This window comes from Chaetura pelagica, unplaced genomic scaffold (genome assembly GCF_000747805.2).
Source record: "Chaetura pelagica isolate M959 unplaced genomic scaffold, ChaPel_1.0 scaffold219, whole genome shotgun sequence".
Classification (NCBI taxonomy): domain Eukaryota; kingdom Metazoa; phylum Chordata; class Aves; order Apodiformes; family Apodidae; genus Chaetura; species Chaetura pelagica.
In genome coordinates, this window is record NW_009954552.1 from 3,179,116 (window position 1) to 3,189,822 (window position 10,707).

The following is a 10,707-nucleotide window of genomic DNA, read 5'->3' on the forward strand; positions in this document are numbered from 1 at the left end:
GATGCTGGACCACCAGAGGCTGATTTTATAGAATCCTTATGAGTGCCTTGCCCCATCCATGGTACTGCACAGAGCTGTTGTCCCAGAACAAAGGATTTCTGTTTGCTCCAGTGAGGTGGAGACTGATGTCTCCTCATGATTGTTCAGGTTTCACACAAAGGGTCTATTCTGCAAGAGTGGCTGGAGCAAGCAGAATAGGAAGAGATAAAAATTGCCACTGCAGCATATTTCTGCTCAAACTCTGAAATCGTGATAGGAAGCATCAAGAGTTGCAGAAAACTCAGAAGTAGTGAATTAAACTGTTTTCAAAGAAAGCCTAGGAATCTGACAGCTTTGGTTTATTCAAGATTTTTGAAGTGAGGTTGTAACCAATAAAATATTATTCTTTCTGGAAAAAATGAAGCGATATAATTGAACAGGGAGAAATAAGCTCTGTCTTAAACAATCCAGTGACCCAAACCCAGCCTGAAAAATACCAATTAAGTATTTTCAGCAGCAACTGGGGGCAAAGCAGACGTGGCATCATGGTAATACTATCAGAGTCTGTGTATTGTGCAGCTGTTGAACTTAGTTTCTGAAGAATGCTGTGCTCCGTCACTCTGAACTATAAGGAAAACTGAGGAGGGTGGGGGGAGACTTAGATCTGTAGAAATCAATTATTCCAGGAGAAGATATGAAGTTAGGGGACCTTCCTGCAGGCAGGTTCTGTTTTCTTTTTCTGTCCCTGCTGCTTGACAAATTTTATGACAGCTGTTTTCAGCTTTACACCACCTTTTGCATTACACAAAGTTCATAGAAATCTATACTGACTTGCATGCGCCTGAGGGATAATTGCTGTAAGAGAATGTCCTTGTGATTCCAGTCATCAGCATTATGATAAACCACTTTCAAATACAACTGACATTTTTACTGCACACAGACCCAGGGCTTTTTGCTTCAGTATCACAGGATTGTTCAGGTTCAAAGAGCCTCAAGAGTTTATCAGGTCCAGTTTCTGGCTCAGAGCAGGGTCAGCTGTGAGGTCAGGGCAGGTTCCCTGGGGCTTTGGCCAGTCTGGTCTTGACAACCTTATGTTTTCCACGCAAGAAAAGGACCCACTTTCTGCTTGGTTCAGAATTACAGGACATGTAAGCACATCATAGTGCTATATCCTAACAGAGCATTGGACTGCAGGAACCGTCACTGTCTCGGTTTAGGTTCATTGATTTTTTCATTTGTGTGTGAATGTGTGTGTGTGTATGTGTGTTAAAAGCTGTATTTCACAAACTCCTCCAACTGGGGTGGCTGAAGGAGCACTCGCTGACATGATTTACAGCAGAGCTAGCATAGGTTCTGTAGGCCCATTCTGATGCTGGCAGGCTGTTGTATGCAGCAAGCTACTGTAACAAGCCAGAAATGCTGGCCTCTAGTGTCATACCACACCCAGAAATTCCTCCACATCTTCCAAAGAACTTTATGATTGTTTATAGCAGTGTGCTTAAAAAACCCGAAACAAACAAGGAAAAAATCCTTTGCAGGCAACAAGTTTTTCACCTGATTTTTTTTTTTGTTAAACTCACATGGGATTTCTTATCAACAGGGAGTATTTTTTTTTTTATAAAATCTAGACTTTTTTATTTCTTGGTCCACAATAACACACAAAATCCTTTGTTGATAAGTAGGTGGATCTCCTTCCTTTGTAAGAACACTGTTGAGCATTTTGCATGTTGTTCAACTACTTGAGAGACTGCATAGTAGAATGAGTGCTTCAGGAGTCATAAAAAATTTGTATTCTATTGCACAGTTATGTTCAACACAGAAACACACTCCAACTGTAGAGTATAAAGGGGTGTAAATAATACATATTTTATAGTTCTAGTAGTTACCAGTTCAAAATAATTGTTGCTTTCATTCTTCATAAAAATACAGCAGTGCAGTTTCCTTTAACATTAAGATGCTAGAGTAAGTTTTTGTGAGAAGCCTACAGTCATGTACAGAACTAAATACTCAAGGTCAATGAAGGTATGGATTTAGCTTAGCCACAGGAGTAGCACTAACTAATCTTTTTTCTTCCAACATCTTGCGAAATGGGATGTTGAACAGGAGTCAAATGCAATTTTTCACGATGACGCAAGCTAGAACAAGATATTATTTTGACTTACAAACATATCTGCAAGATCAGCTCACCTTTTAAGTGTGATGCAAGCTCTAAAAGGAAACAGAACTTCCACAGTTCTATCTACATGAGAAAGGAGGCTATGGAGATGTTTGGCAAATCAGGAGATCAGACCACATGAGACTCAGACCACTTTTTGATTTGTTTAGTGCAGTCTTCAAAAGGCAAAAACATATGACTTACATTCTTCTATATTAATGGAATTGATCAACTTCAACTGATACTATCCCAAAAATCTGAGGTGCAATGCAAAGCTGAGATGTGTAATAAGGTGTAAAATAGATTTCCTCTGCCCTTACTGGGCCCCACATAGCATAAATGGGAATTGAGAGGTCGTGAACAAAGCATGTGTTAAGTTATTCAAGATGCAATCCTCAATACATATACAGTACAATATTTTGAGGGTAAAACACCTTTCTTGGACAACCATGCTTCTGCAAATATGGCAAGTTGAACAAATTATAGGGAACACCTGATGAGAGTTGTTTTTCAGGAGGAAAATATAATTGCATTTCATCACAGATGAACCTTTAACAGGTTAATGGTAACTTTCCCCATGGTAAAATCCTGTATTCCAGGCTGGTACATGTCTAACCTATTTTTTAAAAACATCCATTTTGAATCCCATAGCTTCTTTCTGAAGAACATAGAGCCATGTAGTGTCTTTGTCATCAAACAGTGTTTCTTCTAACTGGAAACTGCACTGAAGTCTAGAAATGCTACACTATTGTTCATAGCTTTCAGGAATACTCTTTTGTGCCTTACATTTATCAATGAACATCCCACAAAATAGGCAGCTTTCGACAAATGCCAAAAAGCACATTAGTCTGGCACCCTGCAGATTAGTATACACATGACAATAGCCTTTGTTACTATAATGTGTTAGAATGCATTATGTAATGGGTCTCTGAGGTTTAGTAATCCCTGTCAGCAACCAGAATAAATGTAAGTGGCTTCCAGGAGATTCAGGGCCTATGAAAAGAAGTAGTTAGTTTTCAAGAACTACCAGTATTGAAACTCACATATATGACATCTGAAACAAAATCTCAGTCTCTCCTCACAATCATTTGTGAAAGTGAAATGCTTGGTGTGTACTTAAGTAAAGAGATAAAAGAGAAGTTAAACTGAGCGCTAGAAGCTTGATACTTTACCCACGGCAACAAAGATTTAGTGCATTCTCTCAGGCTTCTCAACAGCGGAAGTTTTTGATGTGTCACCTTTTAATTTGCCTAGACACTGAATTTGCTAGCTGAGAATTGCAAGGTTCCACATGAAATTAAATGCACCTACTTATGGAAAGTGTCTGAAGCCACAAGTGAGAGGGTTTTTCTTGTAATCACAGAATCACAGAATTGTCAGAGAGACCTCTAGAGATCATCCAGTCCAACTCCCCTGCTAGAGAAGGATCACCTAGAGCACATTACTCAGGACTGCATCCAGGCAGGTCTTGAATATCTCCAGAGAAGGGGACTCCACAACCTACCTGGGCAGCCTGTTCCAGTGCTTTGTCACCCTCACTGTAAAGAAGTTTTTCCTTATGTTTAGATGGAACTTGCTGTTTTACAGCTTGTGCCTGTTGCCCCTTGTCCTGTCACTAGGAACTACTGAAAAGAGTCTGGCTCCATCCTTCTTGTACCCACCTTTTAGATACTTACAGGCATTAATAAGGTCTGCCCTCTTTTCCAGGCTAAAGAGTCCCAGCTCTCTTAGCCTTTCCTCACAAGGGAGGTGCTCCAGTCCCCCAGTCATCTTTGTTGCCCTTTTTTTTAAATGCATAACTGGATTGGAAAAAAAATCACTAACGTTACATACATTGTATGCATAACATAGTGCTGCATGGGATGAAGATGCAGCATAGTTTGTGAACTCCTGAAGCCAAAACTGCCAGCAGCTCAAACCGTGCAGCTGGGGAAGGGTATCTCTTAATCTGCACGTGCCCTGCTCTTTGTGCTCTTTCCTTAGGCAACCCTGAGTGACCTTTAGCAGGGAGACAGGACTAGTCTAACTGGGGCTTTGATCTGATCTAGTACAGCTGTGCTGAATGGCTTATGATGCTGTAAATTATTTACTTATTTAGCAATGTCTTTCAAATTTCAGTTCTGTAGATCACTTAAAAGCACATTACTCAATAGCACAACTCTTCAGATCAGCTCAAATTATTAAAACACTTCCAGAAATGCTTAGGCTACTGTTGTTCATACAGAGATAACACCACCATAATAAATATTGCTATCTTTACTCAAGCCTGCGTGTTGTCTGCATATGTTCCACTCTTCTGTTTATATCTTCATTAGATATTCCTGTATTTTTAAAGCAGTCATCACTGTTCAGTTGAAGTTCTGGTCAAGCGATCAAAGGCTTTAACAAAACTAGCCTTTAATACTATGCTGCACTCATACTGTAAGATAACAGAAAATCAAATCAGATCCATTGCTGAAATTCCACAAGCAAAGCCCTTACTCTGAAAGCATTATAATGCTTCAGCCTCAGCAGAGTTGACAAGTACAATATTCATTACTGTATAAAGCCATTGCGGCCAAGTTCAAATGCAACCTGAAGCTGCAGTGCCATTACGCATGCGTGTTTCTAGCCTGTGCAGAAGTTTTACTGTTTTATCATCACCTCTTGATTAGATTAAGTGGAAGGTATAAAAGGAACCCTGTCCAAGCCTATTTATTCTATTTTTAACCTTGCAGACATACAGAAAGATGTAAGGGGGAAACAAAAAATGTTTAACTAAAAGAGGGATAGGAGACATGCTATAGGTAAATGTATTTCCTAAAATCTTTCCTGATCTGAACTGCAGGAAGTCTGCACCACTTACTCCAGTAGATCCCATCTCTCATGATGTGTGCCACACTTCCTATGTTACTGGGCTACTGTCATCATTTAACATTAACATCTTCTCCATTCTCCTTTCTGATTGGCCTTCACCCTTCACCAGGATAATCACAAACATCATACAGACCACTCAGCATCACAAAAAAAGCTAAGACTTCATCCCATTTCCAGCGTACCTCATCTCTAATAAAGTCAGTGGCCAAAATATCTTCCATCCTTTGCACGTTTAGTGTTACAGTTTTCCTAAAGTAGAGCCTAGTATTTTTCCCACTACATTTTGAGTTTGTCTTTGAAATAACATGGAAACCTCCCAAGTTGCAAGTGCCCTAGAAGTTGAATGGCAGAGGGCTTTCATTATGCAAAGCATTGATTACTTTTCCTGAGGCTTTGTTCTCTGGAAATGAGAATATCACCTGCTCATTAGGTGACAAAGAATCTCTTTACAAAATGAAATTTGTTATCATATTGCAACTAAAAAGATGGAGATGTGCTGAGACAGAAATAGAATATCCTTTTGCTGCCATGCGTCACCTCTTCAAACTTTACCCACCAGCTGCTATATAAGAAGTGCTCTTTGAAGCCATTTATCAGCACTGACTCTGCTGACTGGGGGATGTGGAAGACTACAGTTTGCAACAGCTGAGGAGGAAGGACTGCATACCACCTGGGTATAAGTCATTATACCCCTGGTTTGCAAACTGACCTTCTTCCTGTAGGAGCTGGATGGAGATTGACTCTGTTCTTATTAAGAAGAAAACTCTAACTTCAAAGAGAACAGGATTGAGAGCAATGCTTTTGGTCACTTATTTGCTTGCCTGTCTAACCATGTTAGAATGTTCTTCATTGGAGTTGAAGCAGTTGAAGACTGCTCTTTTTGCTAGCAGTGGGCAGACTCTGCTGTTAACATGAATGTATGAAATCTTGCAGTAGCAGGAACTATGCTGTACAGTAGGATGCCAATAGCATTGCACAGCACAAGCAGCATAAAGGCCTTTGCTTTCATGAAAACAGCAAATTAGAATTGAAGAGTGGATCTCAGTTTGTTTACTGGACTTTGAAGAAAGATTTTACTAAATATGCCCTGTATAGTTGCTTTACAAATCATTTGCAGTGAGAGTACAAATCACTGCAGTCTGCCTAGTGCTGCCTGGAACAATGAAAGAATTTGCTCCATCAGTGTACAGCTACTTTTTAATAAGTGGATTCTCAACCCCACACCCTTCTCTGCTCTGGATTGTCCTCTCTGCTTCAGTTGTACCCTGTAAAAGTAGTTTGGCAGGGAGAGAGAACTGCTGGCTAAAGCAGAAAAAAATCCATGCTCAGTGAATTCTTCTTCTGCTCTTACCTTTTCCCACTTACTATTCTTTGTATAGGTGATGGAGATACACTGCAAGACATCAAGTTAGTCAAGTAAAACATTTGTGAAAAATAAATAGTGGTTCCTACCCTAAGAGGTGGAGAAGAAAACTGAAGATGAACATTTTAGCAGGAAGGTGGAATGTTTTGTTCACCACAGAGGCGGTCAGAACACAAGACCTCCCACGGGCCACTTGGTTATAGACTTTGGGAAGCTTGTGCAGTCTGGGTGCTCAGGTTAAACAGAAAGGACAATCTCTGGCACACAACCAAAGAATGAGGGTGAAAGTAGGGGTGTGACTACTGGATAAAAAGAGCTAGATACTTTGATACTAGCTTGTAGGCTAAATTATAAGAGAGTGGTTATAGAGTCTGTCAGAGCCATCAGATTGTACGGCCAGTATGCATAATTTACCTGGTATGCTGGTTTGTAACATGACAAGAGGAGTGCCAGAGCATTTAAGATCTCAGATTTTACCTTGGTTCAGTCTGCTCACTTCCTGAACATCATGCTTTACTGTGAAAATAACAGGAAGAAATAACTTGTTAAAATCACAGAATGAAGTTAAATAACAAAATAGTTATACTTGAAAGGATGTCAGGTGCCCCTCCTTAGAGGAACAGTCCTGTAAGAGCTGTCAGCATTGTTCTTCAGTGTGTGTCTTGAACTCAAGCTGGACCTGCCAGCTGCCAGCAGCCCCCTCAGCTCGGATTGTAGTATTGACCATAGTATTGACCAAAAATTAAACATGTATTACTGCTATGCCATTTGCTGTGGGTTTTTTTAAGGCTGATTTTCTTTCATGTATGGACAAAACATCACACCCTACTGAAAATAACAAGACTTAGTGGATTTGTGGCCTGAGGGCACCATGTCTGCAGGACAACAGTGTACATCTTTGCCTTGCTATCAGCCATATTACACACCAACAGCACTAGTATCCACAGCACATTTAAACTCCAAGTCTTAGATTTAGGTCAGATCTCTGAGTCTTGGAGAACTTCAAATCTTTAGTTACTAAAACATTTGATAATCTATTTAGAACAAGTGCTGTAAAAATCTAGTTTATTACTGGTTTTGTCACAATTAGACCTTTAGACAAGTAAAACCATCTGCAGGCACCATAAAAATTCTTTCTACATGCATCAGTCTTTGGATGTGACTATCATGAAGAGTGGGAGTTGTTTCTAGAGTAAACCTGCCCCTCTTATGTACACTTGTGTACTCTGTGTATTTGAATGCAAGCTAAGTGTAAACATACTATATGCATGTGTCATCAGTAATCTACCCATCAGTAAACATATGTTTTAGACCAGGAGGACCTATCTTTTGTTGTGCTTTCCTTCTGAAATTTAAACATTTCTTTATTTGGTTCTTTCTAGCTCTGTTTTGTGATGTTTTGGACACCAAACGTGTCAGAGAAGATTTTAGTTGACATAATTGGAGTAGATTACGCCTTTGCAGAGTTGTGTGTTGTTCCTTTGCGCATCTTCTCCTTCTTTCCACTTCCAGGTAAAAACCAAAAATAAAAACTCTATAACGTGAAAACCAAACCAACTGTGAGGTGTGGTCATAGAGTCTGGCCTGGCTGTACATACAAGCATGGCTAAATGCATGCCTAGCATAAGTAACACCATTTTTATTGAAGCTGGTGTAAACCAAGACTATTTACATGAGTAATCAAGATACAAATGTTGCAGCAAGAGCAGTCTGTCATTAGGCAGATTTCTGACTGTCAAAAGTAAAGCCTGAATTCTGTCTATTGTAGCTGACCAAGAATACATACATGGATGGCAGTAGCGATACATGTGTGCCAAGACTGAAATTAACTATTTCAAAAAGCATCTAGGACCACCTCCACAGTAACATCATCCCCATTAGTCTCCCCTTCTGCTGCCAGACTCTGTGGCTCTTTCAGATATCATCAGAGCATAAACAATATAGAATAAAAGTTAATGAGAGTTAATGAGTCTATTCAAGAGAGAAGCTTGGCAGCAATAATAAAAATGTTTCCCCTCAAAAAATTTCTAACTTCTGTAATGAAGTGCTTCATCATGTAATGTTTTCTGCTTATAAGACAAGATAGTTTTGTACTAGAGGTATACTACAAATACAAGAATAGGTTCATACAGATATCTTTTTTTGTGCCTAGCTGTTACACCATGCACCACACAGGAGCTAAATGTAAAATATTTCTTGGTATGATTTCTCTTTAGGGAAAGGGGTAGTTTTTTCTAATGAAGTAAAGAGAATAGACCAGCTAATAAATTGGTTTTCAGAGAGCAGCTCTTAGGAAGGATTGCTGATCATAACTGGCTTTCAAAAGTCAGTATATTAAAGCAGGTTGGATACAAGATCTAGTTTGTTCCTAGTAGGGTGCAAAGTTGCCAGTGTGCAAAGTTACCAGAAAAAAGTTACCAGAAACAAGTTTCACCATGTTTACTTTGAACAGTGCTCTCTGAATGAAAAAGCTTCATGTGACGTAACTTTTTTTTTAAATTACTCTTGTCCCCCCTTTCTCCCCATCCCCTTCCCCTGTTTATCAACAGTGACTGTCAGAGCACACTTGACTGGTTGGCTGATGACTCTGAAGAAGACGTTTGTGTTGGCACCCAGCTCAGTGCTGCGGATTATCGTCCTCATCACTAGTCTCATTGTGCTGCCTTATTTAGGGTAAATCATTATTCTCCACAGAGTTGATAACTTTGTTTTCCTCTTCATTCCTCCTCACTGTCACTTGATAGCTGACTTTGCATATCTCAGAACATTTTCCTCAAATACTAACCATAATGTAAAGCCTAAGTAGTGTCAGTATCTAGAAAAGAAACATTTACAAATTTACTCGTGACTGCTCTAGGCAGGCATGATAGTGATGTCCCTTTTGAAAAGATATGCAAATGTTAAACAGGCAAAAATGTGTCCTCAGGGAAATTTATTTTCATGTTATTAAATGCACTGTTAAGACAGCTAATGGAATATCTTGTTTGTGTTGAATAATGTATTCTACAGCACTCTGTACAGGACTTTGAATTCTTAGTCCATAATTTGATTCAGAATGTGGCTCTTTTACTAAATAGTGAAGTCATTAAGAAACAAAAAAGTCCTTTAAAATACCAGTTCTTCTCTTTGCCAATATTTTATGTCTTTGAAGGAAATAATTCTAGCAACAGATTGGTTCTATATGCCAGTGAAAATATAATTATGAATCATGCATTCTCACACAACCATGACTACTTTTTTTTAATGCTACCTGCAGAGTTCATGGAGCCACTCTTGGAGTAGGATCCCTTCTAGCTGGTTTTATAGGAGAATCCACCATGGTTGCAATAGCAGCCTGTTACGTCTATCGCAAGCAGGTAAGAATTAAGATCTGTGTGACCTGGTGAAAGCAGTTGATGAATATAATGGATTTTAGTTCATATTAAGTGTACACTTCTGAAATGTAATTCCCCAGCATCCCCATCATGGATATAATTTCCTTACCACCACCTGTTTCACATGAATATCTGTTACTACAGTGTGACATGGCTTCTTTATGTAGATGTAGGAGCTACTCATTCAAACTTACTATATGTATACATTTTTGTACTTTTATTTCCTTATAAAACCAGCTGTGCTGAAAATGGACAAAAAGTATATTTGTTTTTTGGGGGTCTTTCCATCTAAAAAAGTGGCTTAAAACAAGATCTACTCCTGCAGAGTTAGAGGATAAGAGCTTCCACGTACTTGTCATAGGCATCCTTTTACATATTCACACACTGCAGTCCTGCATATACAGAGTAGTGATGATACACAGACTTCAAAGAATATTCCACTAAATGAAGTCAAATACAGGATAAATATTGGCTGGGTGACTGGGTACATCACAGCGCCTGCATGTTGTGTCATTCCAGTTAGGCATTTGAGGCACTGTGTAGGGCACCTGCTACAACTGCAGGCACAAATGGCATGGTGTGTACATCGTTCCATAGTGCAGAAGGACAATGGATGGGAGCAGAAAATATAATCTGTGCATTTACTTTTTTTTTTTTTTTTTAATTCCTCTCCTTACTAAGGGCCAAGTGAAGATGCCCACCACTTCTGTTTTTAGCAAGCAAATACAGAAGATGGAATATCTAAAAACCTTATGTTGGAACAAACTAAAACCAGTTTTTATATATATTAATAGTGCAGACCATGGCAGTGTACAAGGTTCGTAGGAAAACAGAAGACCTTGATCTCCTTCATGATTAGTCTGTCATGTTTTTCTTGAGAACCAAAGGGTAAAACCTCTAGACACTGAACTGGCTGGTTTTGGCCTGGGGTTTCACAGTATAGGTCTGTTTGGAGCAACCTCCTCATCACTTGTTTGTTG

General features: G+C 39.3%; 1 protein-coding gene across 1 annotated transcript in view; it reads left to right on the forward strand.

The window, feature by feature from the left end:
* Window positions 1-10,707, forward strand: part of ANKH (ANKH inorganic pyrophosphate transport regulator) — a 62,818-nt gene that overhangs the window by 50,822 nt on the left and 1,289 nt on the right. Inside the window, exons 9-11 of the mRNA XM_010005104.1 lie at window positions 7,736-7,865; window positions 8,903-9,026; window positions 9,610-9,709. Coding sequence (XP_010003406.1) covers window positions 7,736-7,865; window positions 8,903-9,026; window positions 9,610-9,709 — 354 coding nt within the window. The remainder of the gene's footprint in view (window positions 1-7,735; window positions 7,866-8,902; window positions 9,027-9,609; window positions 9,710-10,707) is intronic.